Genomic DNA, 21493 nt, shown 5'->3' on the forward strand with positions numbered 1-21493 from the left:
GGCCGCTCCTCGTGCTGCTGCTCCTGCCTCAGCTTTCTCCTCAGGCGAGCCGGGACTTCCCTCACAGCAGGGAGCAGGGGCTCGCTTGTATTTATTTTCTTGTGACTGGCTCCCCTCAGCTCTGAGGGGGCAGTGGTTGTTGTTTTTTTTCTTTTTTTACAAAAACACATCCACGTCCAGGCAGGTTTGCATAGACATCCCTTCAGTTGTGCAGCCCTGAATCCTCTCCCGGCAAGCAAATGTAGGTGAGGACGTACCTAGCCATATTTTTTTTCGTGTCTGAGTCTTGGGGGCAAAAATAAAATAAAATGACTGTGCTCTAGGGATACGCACGTTTAAGTGGCTGGAATCAAAAGGTTGGGAATACGAGGATGGCTGTATCGAAGCACTTGGATCATATTTTCCAGAATAGGGAGGAAAACTAAGGCCAGTTACTTAGGCCCATAAATGAACCTAACTTCAGGTAATCTTTTCTTTAAGAACCAGGGCTTTGCATCCTGCCGACTTGCCAATAATCTCTCCTGTATTTCAACCCCTTGTCCTTATCCTTCCTTTTTAGTTTTCCTTTAATAATAATAATAATAATAACTGTTACAGATTACAGATTCTGGGTTCTTTCTCCCTCTGAAAGAACGAAAAGAGAGTACAGGACTGCTCATTTTAAAAGGAATCAGCACAATTTTATATGATGCATGGAAAAACCAGCCATTGGATTGTTTTGGGGCTATTGCCAGACACCAGCTTAATTTATATCTTGAAGCTCAGTGAAATTTCCAGTGGAGGATTTTAAAATTCAAGTGGATGCTTTTTAGTTGTTGGGATTGTTAACGGCTAGAGGGTGCAACGAACGCTGTCTTGGACAGAGAGTCAGTTAATAATATTGTAGCAGAAGACAGTTGTGTAAGTCAACAGTTTGGTCTAGCAGCAGTATTGTCAGGGCATGATGATAAATGCTGTTTTCTTGGCATCTTAGTACAGCATCAGTAATACTTGTTGGGGGGGAAGATCTTCTTTTGGCTGTTGCTTGGCTGCTCCTGAAAATGTTATGAAATAGGATGTTTCACAAATGGTCTTGCTATTTACTGTCACTAAGGAATTTTATAACTAAAAAAGAGTAGAATATTCTTTTGTGTGCTGTACTTGGGAGGAAGCCAACATTCTTGTCATTCTGAGCTTTTTTGAACCAGTTATATTTCAAGTACAGCAGTTATGCCAAAAAAAAAGATCCCACCAAAAAAACTTGGTATACTGTGTTACCATGGTAATCATGACAGGAGAAACTGGAGGAGACTAGCTCTGATGCTGCTTTCGCACCTGTGCAGCCCTTCCTGATTTGTACCAAAACCAGTGGAATTTCATCAGCTTGAGGCCAGTATAACTTGCAGTAGGTTGGGGTGGGGAATGGGAATTACTGTGCATTGACCTCCACCTGCATGATATCAACTGACAATGATTATATAATAGCAAGAAATAATCTAACATGTCAGTCTCTTTGATACATGGGGGCAGCAGCCTGTGATGCAAAGAAAGCTGCCTTGATAGATGTGGTAGCCTAGGAGAGTATATAAAGTGGACGCTGTAAAAAGATCCACTCTTTCTAACTGCTTCTTCTGTGGTAAAATTAATTAATGAAGGACTGCTCCGTTGTTGTTGTTGTTGTTTTGTTTTTTTTAATTCTTTTCTGATATCTGGAAATGGTAGCCTGCATTTTGTATCTTTTGAATTGTTTTTCTGAAACTGCAAAAAGTATCTAAGACTAGGGGTCTTGGTTTCTGAAGTCAGAGGGAATTTTGCCTTTGACAGCACTGGAACCATGATTTCATCCAGGAATCAGATCTGGTCAGTGGAGCCACTGGATCTGGCCCACAGAGTCTTAGGGCTATGCCCACATCTGTGCTGAAGCTAAGCAACAAAGAACTGCATGGGGGCTAGGCAACTTTCAGCTGCACCCTGCCACTACTCCTCCTCTTCCCTCACCACCCCCATCCCATCCAAATGGCTTAAGCATCCCTCCTGCTCAGTGTGTTCTTAAGCATCCATCTCTCCCTATGCACTGTACAGGGCAATACATGCTAACTTTGGCATCTGAAATCTACTTCGGGTACTGGTGCCTGAAATTGAGGAATTACATCGTTCAGAACCACAAGTCCTAAGTCCCTTTGTAATTTTGTTCAGTGCTTTGAAACCAATACCAAAATCTCCTTGGTTTCTGCCTGAAGCCTAACCCACCATAGTGGCAGCTGCTATCCTCTAAGGATATGCCTCTATTAGTGCTATATTACAAAAATAGTGTTTTCATGTTAATCTTTGTATTATTACTGAATTTATTGATGGGAGGGTTGGAACTTAGATGGTTTTATAAAGTTCTCAGGCCACAATTTATAAGGAAGGTAAAAGAATGAAAAAACTACCACTAAAAGGGTTAAGGACAATAAAAAAGCATTGTTTAAATGTGTTGGGAACAAACTAAAACTAAGTGATTGTATATGTTTGCTACTAGAGAAGAATGTTAACATTTATTTACCAAGAGGCAGAAGTATATTTAAATATACACTTTTAAATAGGCAAGGGATGTATAAATTGGCTGACGAGCTCTCTGAACCATTAATAATCTAAAATTTCCAGATCAAACTGGAGAAGAGCCAAGAATGATGGGGTTGAGTCAGTTATGCAGGTTGACATGGACCACTAAGGTTCTCACTTGGAAAAATGTTAATATGGCAAAAAAGGCAAGGTCATCAGAACCTGCGGGAATGAATATGTAGGTCATACATATGAGAGGAAAATGGTGAACTGCAAAAGGATATAGGGTTATGGCTGATAACTGATTGCACTTGGAGTGGACATTCAATGTTGCTTAGAAAGCAAATCTGATTTTTGGATATAGCAGCAGGGGCATGCCAAATAGAAATAGAGATGTTGGTATCATAACTGAATACAAAATTATCAAAGCCTTTACTGGATTAATTTGCATTGTCAGCCCCTCAAAAGGATCTTGGAAATTGGACTTGCTTCAGGAAAAAGCTGCAAGAGTGAATCAAGTTCTGGAAAACAGGGTCAGGCCTTATGGGGTAAACTGAAAAAGCTCAGATAGTTACTTTACCCTAGAGAGGAAATGGTTTGATCATGGTCTATGAGTATGTACAAGGAATTTTTGCTAGTAGAGGTTTAGTTTAGCAGAAGGCATCGTGGGATCCTGTGATCAAAGGCTTAAAATTAGACTAGAAATGAGTTTGGGGAAGGGGCAGATATTTGACCGCTGGAACAACCCATCTAAGAATTGTAGATTCTGTGTTACCTAGAAGGCTTATAAATCGTATGATGACTCAAACCATAACTTACTGGCTCAAGGCAGAAATTACTGGGTGTGGTCCTCTAGTTAATATTACAAAGGAGGTCAGACTATTATAATGGTCCCTCTTGGACCTTAAAATCTAGGTCAAGGATATGTGCAGGTGTTTGCAGGTTTGAATCTTGGCTGCTAAGCTGTAAAATGCAGCCAAGGTTCAAACCTGCAAACAGGTTTAGTATTAGGAATGTTAGTATTAGGAATAAAAACTAAATACCCAGTATAGCTGGCTGGAAAATGCAGGAAAATGTTATTTGAAAATCTTGATGAATTTCCGTGCTTTCGTAAGAAATTAGGAATTTAAAAAAAATCTCAGAACTCTGTAAAATGGTCAGTGAAGTAATTTTGGCTCATTATAAGTAAGTGTACCCAAGATGAGGGCTTTATAATCAATATAAACATCAGTAAATAAAACAGATTTAATAGTTGGGATTTTTTTTCAGGGATTTTTTTGCCAATTTATGAGCAAAACTCTACCTGCTTGAGCAAAAGAGTAGAGAACGGATACACTTTGCAACAAATACTGGAAATGAAACTGAATTCGAGAGATCTTGCAAAAACTTAAGCATGTTCGTAAATTTTGTGCACTATGGCTGGAAATGGACATCACCTTTGTGCCATCATAAAAATGTTTATGGCTGCAAAAGGGCCAAGACAACAAATTTTCATGCCCCTTATCCACAAATGCTGAAAATCTATGGTCGTGACTGTTCTCTGAATTTATGCTGGGATATCAGTTTGCTTTGAGGTGGGAGTGCATGGGTAGGCCAGGGCTTTAGGGACCTAATCCCGCATGTCCTGAGAATTCCTGTTCCAGGGTTATGCGGGAGCAGGCCCTTGAAGCCCAGAAGTGCCTGCCCAGGTCTCCCGTTTGTTGAGACATTCTCCATGTGAGATTTCCTGGTTTACAGTGATTCGTGTCTAGGGAATCTGACTTGGGTTGCGTCTCTGCAGATAGGAAAAACTTAAACCCTAATTCCAGCTGCTGGCTTTGAAATCTCTGTCCCACCATTTAGCTGAATCTTGGAGCAGCAAGGGTGCACCTGGAGCTGGGCTGGGGAAAGCCTCTATGATTGGTTCATGGCCTTTCCCCAGCCTGGCTTCTAGCCCCTTTAGCTTCCCTTTGCTCCAGGTCAGCTGGGTAGCAAAGTGGGTTGAGGCAACCTACTTGGCTACAACAAAAGGGCTTAGGAGCCTTGCCACCTCAGCAGAAAGCCCCTGCCTCCCTTTTCACTGTTCTTGGCCACCCTGGAGCAGTACAGGGTGGAACAGGCTGCTGTGGCCCTGCTTCAAGGCTCCGAGATCCTGGCTCCAGTGGCTGAGTGCTCCCCCGACTCCCTGCACTGTTCCAGGTCAGTCCAGAGATGTGTAAGGAATGAGGCTGTTCTGCTGAGGAGAACAAGGAGAGTTCCCAGTGTGCATGAATAAAAATCAGTAGTTGATTGTTAGGATGGAGTGGGGAGGGCATTCTCTGAGGGCGGGTACCCTCCCCCCCACTCCCCCAGGTCTTTGATTGCCTCTGCTTTTCAGCAGTTATTAACTGCCACTTAACAGCTTGCCCCCTTCCCAGGCAGATAGGAAATTTAAAAAAATTAGGCTCACCCAAGGAGGAGCCTGTTGGGGCGCTGACAAACATGGGGAGAAAAAAAAAGTGCTTTACTGGAAGAAGTAGTGCATTAGTTTATCCTGGCTCTTCAGGTCTGTATAGATTCAATCAGCTATTAGATAAAAACAACAAAAAAAACCGTCCTGAAGCACCCGATCTATACAGACATTGGCCAAGCTGGGTTCAAGTAACGTGATGCCTCTTCTGGACATACGTTCAGCTCGGTGCTGAGTTTAAAGTAAAACACCATTTTTGTGGGTGTGGGTTTTTGTTTGTTTGTTTGTTTTTTACATCTGTAAGCAGCCTTAATGTCTGTCTAAAGCTACAGTCTAGCTCCTAGGCTGTTTTTCAACTGAAAGACATTCCAGTAGAAATGAACATCTATATGCAGCCCTAGTGAAATTAATGAAGTGTGTGCATAAATCTCTGCAGCAATAGTCTAGCAGGCTAATAACCTCTAGCAGGCTAATAATAAAGAAAATTAGTATAGCTATCTGCCTTTCATCTCTAAATACTTCTCTGTAGTCTCATCAAACTTGATCCGGTTGTGAGAAGCCTTCCAAGTGCCTGCTCTTCCTTCCTCGAAATACTTGTGGTGAAGGTGCATCTCTTAGGTCTAAGTTGAGGGTGCCCACCTCTATTTTGTATTTGTCTGTTACAGATGCCTTGAGAGGTGATTCTGTTCTTGCTGCAGGAAGGAACTCCAGGGAGCTGATTTTCATAATGAGAAGTAAGGCTGGGGTCTTCTGGGTACCCTAATCTGCTCTCCCTGTATGGGGGATGGAAAAACCATAGAACACTGATTTAGGCTGAGGCTTCTGTTTCCATTTGGTTTATGGTAGAAATTTTGCCCTGATTTGTGAACTTGTTTGTTAGTGGGCTGACTATTAATTTTCAAGGTACACACCTAGCTGGTTAAATGAGGCTCAGGTAGGTCTGTGTGTTCTAGTATCTGTGCACTAATGTCTGTGTGCTCTGATGTCTGTACGCTAGCTGCTAGGCAACAGTCTGGCAAAATTGGGTCTGAAGAAGTGAAACAAACAAAAAGGCATCTGATAAATCGTAGCTTATTTTATTGTCATAACTCAAACCAAACAGACCTTTTACAATCTTAAACTGAAGGTGAGAGAAATTTATCTTGTTTGGGTTGTGCATGCCAAATTTTACCCGGAGCAACATCTCAGTTGTAAAACCAATATAATGGAGTGGCTGTTACAGGCTCAGTGTTCAGCTAGAAGTACTCTAGCTAAGCTTCAGATGACACACGAGTGGTGAACCACTAATGTAGAATATATTTGCTAGAGCTAAAGCAACTATTGCCCTGTTGGTCATAAGGTTCTAATCTAGGCTCAGGATATTATGTAGGTTGTTCCTGACATCATAGGCAGTCATTTTCACTGTATGATAGTCATTTATTTGACTGTAATGATTATTCGGTAGGAAAAAATCCAAAAAGAACAATCTTATTTCTTCCTGTTGTTGCATTCTCTGCTTATATTTGTATTTTTTTTAGTACACTCAGTTTCTCCTCACTCTCCCTCTATCTCCCTCAGCTCACTTCCTATATTTCTTATAAACAGGAGAAGTATTTCCGCTGTGGTAGTGGTTCTGTCTCTCTGTAAAGACTCAAATAATAGAAGCATTTACACTGAGTCTAAACCAGAACCACAAGTAAGTATGCCCGGTGTGAAAGCATCCTGTTGCTGAATAGATGGCAGGCAAGGATGCTTTGGGGGTGGGAATTAGGTAGCAGCTGAATCAGATGCTTAAAAAAAGTTATGCATGAATTTGTCTAGTCATGTACCCCTTCCTTTGCCAGTTGGACTCTATGCTAACCACTGAATGTAACATATTAAACATGTATGGGAAATGATGCCTAAACTGTTCTCTTTAATCAAGAGTAGTGTTATGGATCTGATGTAATGGTTTACCTCTAATTACAGAAGGGGGGGAAAAACATTTCTGGCATTCATTAGATCTTACAGTATTGTTTTAGAAAGCAAAGACAAGAAAGCCTGTCCCCCATCTTAATATCTTTATTTCTCTGGACTCTCTCTAAGTTTAGTTATGCCTTATTTGTGTTTGAGAGTTTCCCCACCCTACACACACCTCCCCCAAATTTATACAAAGGCTGTGTTTTCCAATTCTGAATTTTTTAAATGGTTGGAATGTAAAATAGAATAAGCTGTACTTGTATCTGTTTTCTTTTTGGCAATGCAGATATCTTTTTTTCCATTTTTCCAGAAAATACTTGGAGTAAACCAGTAGTTGGATACAGTTAAAATGAGGTCTTTACTAACTCTTTACCATCTCGGTCCTTTAACAATAAGAGCATACATATGAACATGGCAGAAAGATTTCTAAAAAAATAGATTATGGATTTTTTGCATATGTATGTATTGAAACTAAAATTAACTACCTCTCCCTTTTAACCAACTATGGCTGCTGTAGTTGAATAGTTGTCTTATGTTGTTGCTAGTGGGGTAAAGAGCCTTGGTTAGATCTGTGGCTCAGCTCAAATAGAAGGCTGTAAAACAAAAAGTCTCTTCCTGGTGATATGTTGCCACTGTTTAAGTGAAAGCTATTTCCTTATCTCCTGTCATAAATACTAGCTGGGGCAAAGACAATGTTACCTGTGCTGTCTTCTAGTGGGTGCATCTTATACATTAGCCATACTTGTCAGAAGACAGGTTCTATTACTAACATTGGGTTAAGAGAGGAAAGATGGATGGTCTTATGGTTAAAGTACTGAATGGAAGACTTGAGATACCATGGTTTAGTTGCGTACGAACTTTTGAGAAAGTCAGTCTGTCTCAATTTTTCATTTGTAAACTAGGGGTGATATTTCCCTGCTTCACAGAATTCTTACGTGAATAAGCTAACTAGTGTTTGAGTGATGGAAAGAAGATGGACAGGAGATGCCCTGCTAGCAGTATGACTGATCAAATTACATACAGTAGTTGGTGAAACTTAGACACATCTACGCGTTAATTAGTGCACTATAATTATGTCTTAATGCTCATTGGACTAAGTCTGCTGTGCATTAGCACAAATGAATGCTTTTTTGTAGGGCTGCACCAATAAAGATTTTTTTGGGCTGATACCAATGGCCAATTTTTTTTTAGCAAGCCATATGAGCTGATACTGATCTTATTCTGAAATGCAGCTAGGCAGCATGGAAAGCAGCATCCAGCTGGTAAGTCTGTTGTGGGGAAAGAAGGGTGTGTGTGTGGGGGGGTGCAGATCGAGGCCCTCTGCAGTGAGAGAGGGAGTGGGGCTGGGGCAGAGGCAGGTGCTGCCCAGCTTGTTGGGGGGGAGGGCGGTTCCTGATGCTGCATGTGCCCTGGGATGGCATGGGGGGTCGTGCCCCCAGACGTGTGCGCGGGACTAGGGTGAGTTCCTGCGGAGGGCTGGAGCTGGGGACAGCGCTGGGCTCTTCCCAGCAGGGGGGTGGGCTGCACTTGGGACAGGCAGTTCTGGGGTTTGGGAGGGGTTACAGTGAATTTTGGAGTGGCTGCAGTGTCCCCCCCCCACCCCATAACCTTCCTCCCAGCGCCACCCAGTCCAGCCCAGCCCAACTGCTGGGAAGACCCTGGCGCTGCCCCTGGCTCCAGCCCTCAGTGGCAGCCCACCCTAGCCCTGCACGCACATTCAGGGGCACACGCCCCGCGCCCCCCATACCCTCCCAGGGTGCATGCAATGGTGGGAGTCACCCGCTACCCTCACTCCCTGGATGAGCTGCTCGTAGCTCCATCCCATGCCCCACTTCAGGTTGTGCAGCCTCTGGCCTCTGCCCCAGCCTCCCTCCCTCCCTCACTGTTTGGGCCTTGATCTGCCCCCCGCCCCCCATGGCCCTTTCCTTGCAACAGACTTACTGGCAGGACCCAGCTGCTCTCCTGGCTGCCTGTGTGCTGCACTGCAGCTGAATGCATGCATGGGGCATTTATCAGCCACATCAGCCAAAAAAGATTGATACAATCAATCTTCCTTATATCAGTGCAGATCCAATAAGGGACCAATATATTGGTGCACCTCTACATTTTTGTGATGCTTAATTCTCTTTGGACTAATGTATTGCACATTTGTGCATTAGCACAGTATTTGCCAGCTGTGCTAATGCATACTAGAATTAGTCCAATGGGCATTAAGTGTCTCATGTAGACACACCCAGTGTGAATTACCCTACTGCCTCCAAGAAAGTAAGAAAATAAGATCAGATCAGTCATTCCCAGAAATTTGAGGCTAATAGACTACTATCAACCCTCAGTTTCTCATTAGCCATCCATGTACTCTCACTTGGTGGTGAGGGGGAGTCTTCTGTCCTTCCCACCCAGAATATCAATTTCCCTAGAACATCTCCCTCACTTAAGGAAGCTTCCTCCCTTCCAAAAACCTTCTCACTATTTTATAATTGCTGTCTTCTCATGTGTATCTGGTGTGCCAGGTCATATGGCAGGGAAAAAAAGGCTGTGACACTGCTGCTGTGGGGTAGGGTCCACTGCCATCTGTAGACCATATATAATAGCCTTTCAGATCAGAGTTTGAAGATCACATGAAGGAATGTTGTGGTGAATACCATATAGTACTATTGTGATGAATAATATAAAGAGTTTTGAAGAAAACATGGAGGGTATGCTTATAGTATAAGTGGCATACACTTCTCAAAGTAGTAAAAGAGAAAATATGCCTTCAGAGTGTTTGCTTTTTGGGGGAGAGGGAGAGATCACTTGGAATTAAAACACATGGGGCAGGATTAGTTTAGGGGAAGGAGGATCACACCCTTCTAGCGAATTTTCTATAAACTTTAGCCCACTTCCCCTTCAGCTTGACCAGAGCAACAGAAATAAATGAAGATTAAATCACGTGTACGTATAGCTGCTACTTTACTGGTGTTTGTTTATAAATGAAATTGGTCTTTTTGTAAAATAATTGGACTTGGTCTGTATCAAAAACTGGTTACAGCTCTTACTAATTGTCATCTGTATTGGCTATCCCTCAGAGTCTAATGCTGGGAGCATTTGCTCCTCTGCACCTAGCAGCTCTGGCAGGGCTGTCAGGAAATGGGGATTAAAATCCCCGGCAGGAAGAGTGCCTTGGTCCCACCCTTCCCTCTTCCACTCTGTATAGGGGCGGTATCAGGCTCTAGACAACCCTGCTATGTGGACCTGCCATGTTCAATTTAAGGCAGTGTACACACCAGTCACCCTGGGGTACCACAAGAGCCTGTCCAGGGGGCCAGATGTTCCACATACCTTTGTTTCAGGAGGTACATTGGAGCCAAACTGGGAAGCAGCTGCAGCAGAAAGGTGTGCCTGCCTACTTTGCATTATCCAACAGTGCTGCAGCTCTTTCTGGTTTGGCTCCAAAGTGCCTCCTGGAAACAGGTGAGTGAGACCGTTCCACCTGTCTTATGTGCCTCAGTTTATGGGAAACACTGTGCGAAGTCAGACTGGGAAGGGCTGTGGCAAGAATATGTACTTCTGCCACAGCCACTTTCTGATTTGGCTCTGTAGGAGGTGTGCAGCACAGTTGCATCTGGCTGCACATTTAATCTAATGAAATAATAATATTAATGCCATAATTTAATATTTATATAATATTCCTGAGATATTACTTTTTTAAATGGGGTGTTGCTGAATTTTGGAAAGTTTTGGACAGGTGCTTTGAGTCTAAAAAGATCTGTTGTTTTGTGGTTTGGGGTTAGCCACATAGGAGACTCTGTGTTTGAAATCAACTGAAATGTGTGATTTCTGAAGTTCAGAATAGTGCTAGAATCTGATACCCACTCTCCTGAGGATCAGGTGATATTGCAAAATGTGCAAAAACCCTGCAATAAAAAATATAACATAACCTATCACTTGAGGAAAATTAACACCATGAAATATACAAAGTTAAGAGATTTTAAATGGGAGGGTTGTGCGGAAGCTGTGTGAAGACAAACTGACTGAAATAGAACAACTACAATCCATCTTCATGTTCAACAGCATGACCATAGCTTTGGACAAATTGGGTATGGATTGTAAAAGGTCAGTGAATATTACAATAGGCAGTGCTTACACCCTTGTGGGTAGGAAGGTAAGATTTAAGGCAAAACACAAAAGCAGAGTGCAGAGTTGATCCAGGCCTTCAGCTTTGTGTTGTTCATTGTGTTCTGTATCAAAAAACTCCCTGAGCCAAAACTTTGGGCATGTATCATGAATATTGTGGTAAAAATAGTTTATTTCATCCAAACATCTGTGTTCAACCAGCTCTTGGCAACTTTCAGCATAGACTGCTATATTCTGTTGAAGTGTACTGGCTGGGTCATGGGCCTGTCAAGTGCATCTTTGAACTGTCATGTGAAATACAGAAACTTGTAGCTGAGCTACAAGATGAAAATGGTTTCAAAACCTTGGTGGACATAATGAGACATCTCAGTATTCTGAAAATGAGAATGTAGGGTCAGAACCAAATTGTGACCAAGTTTTATGACACTGCATGCCTTTGACATGAAGCCATTTCTGTCCTGAGAGCTGTTTCTCCTAATGTAGTGCATTTCCCCCACCTTGAAGTTGCTGCTCAGTGCTGCTGGGATTGAAGGTTATGAGAGGTTGGAGAAATGTGGTCAAGATTGCTGATTCCAAGACCTATTCTTCAACTTTTGGAATCATGAAATCGATCAACTTTTGGAATCATGAAATTGAGTTCAGACTGTTTTCTTTTCCTGTTTTCTTTCCCTGTGAAGATGTCGTCCAAGAGCAGCAATTGGAACTCTTTGATCTTCAGTGTAATACTACGCTAAAGGATACCTTCTCAACAGTGAGGATTTGCACATTTTGCCAATACCTGAGAGAGAATGATCCAACAATAAAATATTTTGCATAGAGGATGTTGTTCATGTTGACAAGCATGTGTGCATGAAAAGATCTTGGTGAAGAATAGGAATCCTGGTTTTCTCCAATTAAAAAAAACAAACCCCAACTTTTGGTTTAAAAAAAAAAGTATAAACCCGAATCCACATTTTTCCATGATTAAAATGAAAAGCCACTATATAGATAGATAGGGAGATATAGAGATATCTATACACTAGTGGTGTTTCCTTTTAATCATGGAAAAATGGATTTGGGGTTACGTTTTTGATTTTAAAAAAAATTTGAGATTTTTAAATCGTAGAAAACTAGGATCCCTGGTGATGAACACCAACAAGTTAAAATTGTGTTGAAGACTCAGTGGCTGAAACTGGTTTTGGAACAGTCGCTGCAACTAGACATTTAGAGGTGCCAAGTGACTGGGAGCAGGATTACTAGTACAGTAGTTCTTAACATTTTAGACTGGAGCTCCCCCTCCATAACTTTTTGGAATTTAGTGGTGGCCCATTTCAAAGACTAATTTATTTATTTCAATGAGCTTGCACACAGAGGCCCTTCCCTTGCCCATGCAAAATACACCCACATTTCATGTTCTCCAGTTGTAGCCCACTGCTTCCCCCTTCCCTCCCCTCCCCTCCCCTCCCAAATAGGCCTTGGCCAGTGCATTGCTGATGATGGCTTCCTGGAGATCCCTTTACGGCTTCTGTATTGATCTGTTGAGTCTAGGGCTAGGGACAGACATCACACACACAGTGGTTTAAATGTTCAGAAGCTGGTTTAAATCTGTAACAGAACAGTGCACGTAAATCAGTTTGACAATGGCTGAAACTGGTTTGAGATAAACCTGGTTGAATGTAGTATCAGACTCAACTGCTTTGGGTCAAACCAGTTTATGCAATCTGTCCCAGACCCATTCCTGGTTTAAGTTTATGTTTAAACCAGCCCCCCAGATGCTTTGCAGCCCTGCATGGGGCTCTGTTCCACAGCAGGGCTGGCCCCACCCCTCTCCTCCCTGACTTGAGCTCCAGCAGAGACAGCAGGTACAGCGGCATCTGCCTGGCTTTCTCCCACCACCATTCCCTGCTCAAGCAAGGATTCCCCCCTCTTCTCTGCCTCACACAGACACCTCTCAGCATTAGCTAACATATCACATGCTGGCTATGGCCCATGCTGTGGGAGACGGGGACAAAAGGAGATGGAGACAAGAAGGTATTAGCTTAGGGCTTTGGACCTAATCAGGTAGCTGGTAATGTCCCTCTGTTCCTTTCTTGGAAAAAGTTGTTTAGGAAGAGGTTAAACTAATGAGAGAGGCTTTTGTTCTGTTTGATGGGCTGATAAATGCTAACAACTCCCTGTATAACTCCCTGCTGTGTAACTAAATTCTCTGTTGTCAACAACTGGGGGGGGGGGGTAGGGGAGGCGGACCCCTCCCTAATCAAAGCATCCTGTGGGGACCTGGTCATGCCCCCCCTCAATTCAGCACTATGGAAGGGAAGGGAAGGCTGCTGTAGCACCCCCTGTCCACTAGCCTAGGCCACTGCAGGCATTTGCCAACATTTCTTCAGTCCAGAGTGGATGTCTGCAGTTACAAACCGGTTCAGCCTAGCCAGGTTAGATTAACCTGCAAAGATTGAACCAATTCAGGCTCAAGCTTTCTGAGTGTCTGTCCCTAGCCAAGATGATGAGGCTGTTGCACTGAGGTGGGAGGAAGGGAGGCAGCCAGGATCTGCTCAGCCCTGGCTACTTGTTGCCTACATCTTGCTGCTGCTGCTGCAGTTAATGTCCATGGAGCTCCCTTTGCTCTGCTGCTCCAGGCTATGCTACAAATTGGCATTCTTCTCCTGACCTCCAGCCCTGGCACTTGGGTGCAGCTTATCTTCAGACAGCTGTGCCACCTCTGCTATCAGGTGGAACTGCTCCATGCCTCTTTCCAGGAGGCATTTGTGCAACTGGATTGGGAAGTGTCTGGAGTAGGAAGGGATGCTGCTAACTAGTGTAGGCAGGAGTGTTCCTTCCTGCCACAGCAGCTTCCCAGTCTAGCTCTGAACATGCCTTCTGAAAACAGATGCATGCAGGGCAGTTTCACCTGGGTGCAGCAACAGTGCCACAGTGCACAGTTGAGAACCACTGTACTAGCAGTTTGTGAGAGATTAGTATGTGCAAAAGATTTTTTTTGTTGTAAATTAATTTATATGTTGTGGCCCACAGACCAATTTGCAAAAATATGTGTAATAACGAGGGTTCCTGGTTTTCTGTTTCCCAGAGAAAAACAGAGAAAACCAAGGATTTCCCCTTTTTATTAGAGGAAAATGTAGATTTCTCCTTTTAGCAGAGAAACCTGCGGATTCCCTGCTTTTGCAAACAGCTCTGCAGGCTGGTTGAGTTCCAGCCTGCAAGTGCTATTTGCAAACAGGGTGGGAAACCCCCAGTCCTGCCCAGAGGGGAAGAGGGAGGGGGAAGGGCAGGGCATGAGGCTCAGTTAACCAGAGCTCTGCTCAGCTTAGCTTCACTCTTTGCTTCTGAGGTAAGTGGGGCTTGCAGGGGGCTGGGAGCTGCGGGTCGCGGTTGGAGGCACTGGCAGAGCTGGGGGGTGGGGTAGGAACCAGCTGCACCCGAGCAGGTAGAGCAGTGCGGTAGCTGGCTCCATGCTGTTTCTGCTGCAGCTGCATGCTGTTGGGAGTAGGGAGCTGCAAACTTGGGCCCCTGGCCCCATAGCCCTGACAGCTGGGGGCCCCCTACAGGGCCGGGGGCAGGGGCTGTGGGTGGGGCAGGAGCCACGAGTAAGGTGGGGGGCTGTTGTGAGGGCAGTGAAGGGCACCGACAGGGTTGGGATGGCTTTGGGGGTGAGTGAGGGGCACCAGCAGGGCTTGGGGGGCGCTTTTAATTTTAATAATAGATTTTGGGAGGCTTATTATTATTTTTTTTTTTATCAGAGAAAACCAGGATCCCTGGTAATAACCTTGCAGCTGGTTCTTATCACAGCTTTAATTGAATGTGTGGTCAGTGTCCGGTCTCTGGAGCATATAGAAGTCTGTCAAGACTCCAGTGTGCTCCCCTGCCCGGGAGCTTGGTCAGCTGATTGGGAGTGCACGATGCACTCCTGTGCCTGGGAGCCAAGCTTGCTACTTGCTGGTGGAGGGGGAGCCCGGGATCAGGGTCCCCTTGCACAAGCAGTATGGTACAATAGGATCTGATGCAGAATCGCCAATCACATCTCTTGCTGTGGAAATGTGACTGGGATCCCGCATAAAATCCCTTCACGGCTTTATTTTGACATCTCTCAGTTTAATTTTGGGACCAAGCTGTTCTTGTCTTGTAAGGAAGGAGAAACTAGATTTCCTGATTTACCTCGTCTATCCCAGTCATTATTATGCATCTGTAATGAGACACATTTTTATTTTTTTTCATCTGCTCTCTAATCTTTTTTTGTCTCTAGTCAGGCAGAAGTTTTCCCATGTCTTAATTGCTTCTGTTGCTTAATTGTTACTGTTCTGTCTTCTGAGGCAGGCTGGCCAGTATTTGGATTTATATGTCTATCAGCTGCTAGGTAACTTTAGTAGAGCAACCTTGCCTGTGAAGTTTGTATCTCTTGTTGGTATGCAGATACTTAGTTTCTGACCTTTAGGGCAGGATTTACTTATTTTACATAGTTTCGTCTTTGGGGTAACTGTGAGCGTCTTTATTTTTTTGCTGATTAGTGTTTTCTTTTCTGAATTCATTCTCATTTTCTTTTGTGCAATTGGCCTGAGACACTAATTGAATATTTTAGTAGGATGAAGAACACTACGAATTGCCAGTCAAAGGTCTGTGAAATTATTACTGAGGTCCAAGTTCAGTTAAGCTTCATGTGCTAAATTAAATCCAAGTTAGACTTCAGTAGGGCTATCAATGCTTAGAGAAAAATACATATATAGAGCTTTGTAGGATCCGGCTCTTAGGATATGAAAACGTGTTTCACACTAGTGAACTATTCTTTTTTTTCTTTTTTTTTCTGTTTTCAAACTTCAAAAGGAGTAAAACTATTTGCTGCTGATAAGGAACCAGGTACAATTTGTATAATTTATTTTATACTACAGTTATACACCTTTCAAAAACTAGGATTTCTGGCAGAAAATGTGACATTTTCAGTATACTGAGTGGCACTATCTTGTCTACTTTTGTTTTACTTTTTATTCCTCCTTTATTGTAGCAATAGTACCTTCATCTAATTAGTATATTCATCAGTATCTTGGTTCTTGCAGAGGAGAGAATTTGATGTGGATAACCTGAGCAAGCCAGAACTGCGGATGCTCCTGAGCGTAATGGAAGGGGAGCTAGAAGCACGGGATCTTGTAATTGAAGCCTTGAGGGTAAGTTTACTTTTGGGTTCTTTGTGGTTTTGTTTTTTGGGTTTTTTTTAAAGTTTTCTATCTGTCTTTGCTCCCCTTTTTAATCATTGCACGTAAAATTGGAATGGTAAACTGTAATTTCTAAGAGGCCTTTAGCTGTTCAGATCCCAATCATAAAATATTTTCTTGGCTTAGTGGTACCATGTGTCCTTGCTCCAAAACTCTTACCAAAATACATACAGTAATTGGATTTGGATTTTGAAAGGAAAGCATTTGGAAAAAACAAAATAACTTTTCTTTGAATTCATTCTTATTTATAACAAGTGGGAGTAATTTCAAAGCAAATCTTTTGCATTCAGGCTAGTCTTCATTTGTTTTAAGTCTGTTTTTTGTATGTGAAAAATATTTTCCTAGCATTGCTGGTCTTTCAAAATGAGAGGGGAGGTGGATCAAATATGTTGGTTGTAGCGGGGTGGGGAAAAAGTCCCCTTCCCCCCGTCCCTCCCTGGGCAGGGTTTTGTAAAAGATTGTTATTTTTATTCTAATAGCACTCATGATTCCCAGTTTTGATTGTATCCTCATTGAGTCAGGTGCTATAAAAGATGAATTGGAAGACATGTTTCTTACTCAAAAAACCTTGCAAATTATATATCTTTGTGGGTTACTAGTCTTTTTAGAAACTACATAAGTATGCCTTAATCAATTGGTGATCAATTTTAGTTAATTGTCATTAATTAATTTTAATGACTAAACATGTTCTGCCAGATAGATTTACCTGGCTGCTTGGTCTGCCAGCCTGTTTGGCAGGATGCCAAGCAACCTGGTAAGCAAAAATCCACTGGAATTCTGTCAAATGTGAAATATGACTTAATCTTTTCTGTTCATAAATCAAGTTTAACTGGGGGGGGTAGGGGGTGGATCCAAACAGATTGTTTGTTTAATTGACCTTTCAATTTTATACAGGATATTTAGCAAATTTACAGCTATATATTTGGTATAAGCAAATATACAGCCTGTTTGGACTTCAACAGTGAAAACCCAGTGTAATGTACTGTGCCTAAAACAGGATGTCTATAATACATACAATTCTTAAATAATGTGTTTAAAATTTTTAACTTCACACTAAGAATTACAATAGTCCCTGTATTTGCATTAAGAAGGTTTATTTCTTGTCATGACTTCAGACCACTTGATAAAAAGGAACTTTTCTGAACAGCCATCACTGATACCTGTATTAATAACTTAGAGCACATGCATATGAAACTTGCACCTTTAAAGTAATTTGGTTTTGCTTTTGAGGCATGTGCACTTCCTAAAATATGGTTCCTCTGTCCTGCTGCTTTACAACTTCATATCTTATTTGCCTGGACCAGTGGTGACATCTAGGGGGTGCAGGGGGGTGTATGTCAGGCCGCGCTCCCTATTTAGCCAGCAGGCAGGCAGGAGCACCAGTGCCTCCCCTGTGAGTGCTGGCTGGGGAGCAGGGCCACCAGCAAAAGCTCCCCCCGCTCCAGTCAGTGGGATCAGCCACTGGGCCCCCCCTGACTCAAGAGGCACCAGTCACCCATGGCCTGGACTCAGCCTTTTTACTTACCCTGACTGCCAAGTTAAAGTAAAAATAGTTGTGCAAGGGGAAACTGTTCAGTTATCTTATTTGCTGTTCTTTTTGCCTCTTTTTATTTTACAGGACAGCACTTCGAACAATTTCCCTTTCATATTTGCATTCACTAAGAGTTCTCAGCATCATACATATACACACCAAAGAATGACTATATTAGGATACATGCAGTATGAAGAAAGGAGATGTGTATCTAGTACACATTGATTGACAGTGAATATTTAAACCTCTGTCTATATTACAGTTCCTGCAAGGACAAAATTCAAATGAAGTGAAACTTCCCAGCCATCTGGTTGAGTCAGTTAGTTTGTTAGCATGCATTCAGTGGATTGTATTCATGGGGCTAGGTACAGACAGTCAAAAAGCCCAAGGCTGAATCAATTCAGTCTCTGCAGAGGGAGACTTTCATGTAGTTCCACTCCTCTTGATCCCTAGGAGGACTTAAACTCCTGGAAAGTGTATAGATGTTCAGTCTCCGAGGCAGCAAAACTCTCCAATGAGCGATTTTTATCCTAGTTGGTGGGCTATTTTTCTCTTGGAGCAGCCATTTTTACTCTGGGAGAAAAAGCCTGAATATCTGTATACTTTTGGTTTTGGCTTTGGTTATTTGGTCTGTACTTGGTATAAACAAAGTTCTGATACTAGCTTGTTAAATAAAAACGGAAGTGTAAAAGTTTGAAATCGGTGACATAATTGTAGAAAAATGTTTCTGATTGATATTATATTATTTTATTTTATTTTTTCCTGAAAAGAAATGCAATTGCAGCATATGGAAGGGTCTTTTTGAGCATGGAAAACAGATTATACTAAAGTAAAATGTCTTTCCTGTTAATTAGTGCATGTAACCTTCTTTCAACAGCTATGACAATTTAATTGTAACAAATTTCTAAAGGCTGTTAACAGATTCTCTGTTAGCAATGTATTTATGCTTGGAACAAAGTTAGAGCTTTTCCAGCTGTGCCCTACTTCTAAATATTACTGTGAAGGCTATGTTCTGATTAAGTCCTAGTGAGGAGGTCTGTAAGCTAGGTGCAGTGAGAAATGGAGACACAAGCTCACAGGTGAGTAAAGGGCAAGATGACTTTTGGATTAAGGCCAAGAAAGAGAAGATAATCAGAGAAGTCTTAACACAAGTGTAAGAGGGAAATTAGCAAGGCAATCAGTTATAAAATATGTTTATACACTAATGTGAGAAGCCTGGGGAATAAGCAGGAAGAACTGGAAGTTCTAGTACAAACACAGAATTATGATCTAATTGAGGTAAACGTAACTTAGTGGGACAGTTTACGTAAATGAATTATTGTCATGACGGTCATGTGCTTAGTTCAGGAAGAACAGACATTGGGGGGGCGGGGAAAGAAGGTGGTTACCTGTATGTATAAAAGATGCAGACATGTTTTTTCTGGATTAACAGTGAGATGTTTTGAGATGCATTGTAAAGTGGGAGCTAGAACTTTTGAACATTTTTGGGGCAGGGTAAAAAGGAGTAAATAGCAAGGGTGACATAACACTTTGATCTATAGTAGACACCCAGAAAGAGGAGGAGATGCACAAGGCAATTTAAACAACTTATTGAAGTATCAAAATTGCAAGATCCAGTATTTATGGGGGACTTTGCCTGTGCACTGGTATGTTACCCTCCCAGCAGATAACACAGTAAGTTAAATGCATTTTTGAGAGTGTTGGAGAAAACTTTTTGAAGCCAACTAGAGGGTTAGCTCTTCGCAATTCGCTGCTTTATTAATTGGGGGGGGAATAATTGAGACACTGAACGCAACCTGAGAGAGAGGATTATGGTGGCCTGGGAACTGAATATAAGCCAACGTCATACTGGGTTGTATTAACGGGGGATTTGCATACTTATTACAGGAGCCGATTCTTCCACTCTGTAAATCTGAGACTGAGCTTTGCCTGCAGTATTCTGTCCAGTTTTGTACATTACTTCAAGAAAGAAGTGGACAAATTGGGAAGACTATTTTGGTTCCTCTCTGCCATAATCAAAGGTCTAGGAAACTTGATTTATGAGACAGGGTTGAAAAACAGGGCTTATTTAGTCTGGAGGAGAGAAGTTGGTCAAATCCCTACCTTGAGCAGGGGTTGGACTAGATGACCTCTGCAGTCCCTTCCAGCCCCCTTCTCCCCCCTTTGATTTAGGAACAGTGTATATCCTGTGAAGAATGTACTGTGTATTTTTGCTTGAGAAACTAGAATATTCTAATTGAACGCTTTGGCTTCTTTGTCAAATTGTACTACCCTGCATTCTGAACAAAATAACAGTTTAAATTTAGGTGGAGAAAACAGCTCTTGGCTAAATTGCTCATAATTGTGAACTGTTTTAATTGTTATGTAAACGTGTTACATATTTCATTAGAAACATTTGGGAAGACAGGCTATCTGCATTATTTAAAGTCCAGTCCCATGCTGTTGGAGATAACCACGTTACACAAGCCCTTCATAAACTGGTCAGGCTATGTTTGAAAAGTGGTGAATTTATTTGCTCTTATTTCTCCTACTAGAAGAGATGCAGTCCTCTGATTGAAACCCTTCACTTTTCCAAATTATTCAGGCTTAGTTTACACCCATTTGTTTTTCTGACAGTATTATTTTTTGGCTTAATTTTTTTGTTCTGCCAGGTGCTTACTCCCCGATGGTTTTTACAGAGATCAATCATATACCCCTTCAACCTTCTTTTTTGTTAAACGAAAGCCAAAATCTTTTAGTCTTCTTTTGTAACGTGAGCTCTTTATTCCACATATCATCCTTGTAGCTATTATGCACTTTTTCAGTTTGAAATAATCTTTCTGGTTAATGGGGTAGCCAGCATAATACACATTATTGCAAATGAGGATGTAACAAGGATCCTGTACACTTACATCAATGATACCCAAACTTTTCCTCGGTATGACCCCATTTATGACCCCATTTCTTCACCATAGCCCCTCACTCCTAAACCACAGCCTCTTACCCCCACAACCGCATCTGCTGATGTTTTGACCCCATTTGGGAAACATTTACTTATATATTCTTGCATGCCTGGATTGAAAATAGCTCCTGTAATATATTGTAGAATCACATTTTGCTACTTTCCATGAAATCCTGATCTTTTTCTGTATTAACACCTACGTGTTATCAGTGAACTTTGTTAGTATCCTCCAGCTTTTTGGGCAAATGTTATTATTGAAAATCTTTTTAAAAGATTGGTCTGAAGACTGATTTCTCGAGGGACTCTCCTGCTGATTTCCATTCCTGCCTATTACTTCCCCTGTCAGTGCTTCTGATGTTCGTTTCTTACCCAATTTACAGTTCTTCTAATTCCCATTGTTTCCAACTTTAATAACTTTATTTGCATTACTGTATCAAAAGCTTTACTAGAGTCCAAATGAATGAAACCTACTGCATTCCTTAAGTCTGGAAAATTGGTTATCTTTTTCAAAGAAACCCCCATCTGCTTCTGAGCATATCTGGTCTCATACAGGAGCACAGTTCTCCTAATGCCAAATATCTGCCTCAGGAACATGAACTGTGCTACAAAGTGAGCCCTTTCCCCATTGATGGGCCAAATGGCTTTAGCCAAAGAGTTAAATAATAAGAAGTGCCTTAAGCTCAGGGATAGTTTTGTGGTTAAGGCACCAGTCCAGAACATCTGGGTTCAATTCTCAGCTCTGCCACAACTTGTCTGTTCAATCTTGCATAAATCATTTGAAGCAACGTCAAATTTCTGATTTAGCAGTTTAATTTACTTGA

At 42.1% G+C, this 21493-nt stretch overlaps 1 protein-coding gene across 6 annotated transcripts in view; it reads left to right on the forward strand.

Annotated features, from left to right (window-relative positions):
• Nucleotides 1-21493, forward strand: part of CTTNBP2 (cortactin binding protein 2) — a 269416-nt gene that overhangs the window by 109524 nt on the left and 138399 nt on the right. For 5 of the 6 annotated variants that reach the window (XM_090042216.1, XM_090042217.1, XM_090042221.1 and 2 more), the window contains one exon: nucleotides 16045-16152. In XM_090042216.1, coding sequence (XP_089898342.1) covers nucleotides 16045-16152 — 108 coding nt within the window. Of the gene's footprint in view, nucleotides 1-5616; nucleotides 5686-16044; nucleotides 16153-21493 lie in introns of all 6 variants that reach the window. The other variant, XM_090042220.1, reaches the window with a different exon arrangement.

Source organism: Crocodylus siamensis, chromosome 4, assembly GCF_052110815.1.
Source record: "Crocodylus siamensis isolate JL-2025a chromosome 4, ASM5211081v1, whole genome shotgun sequence".
NCBI classification, from domain to species: Eukaryota; Metazoa; Chordata; order Crocodylia; family Crocodylidae; genus Crocodylus; species Crocodylus siamensis.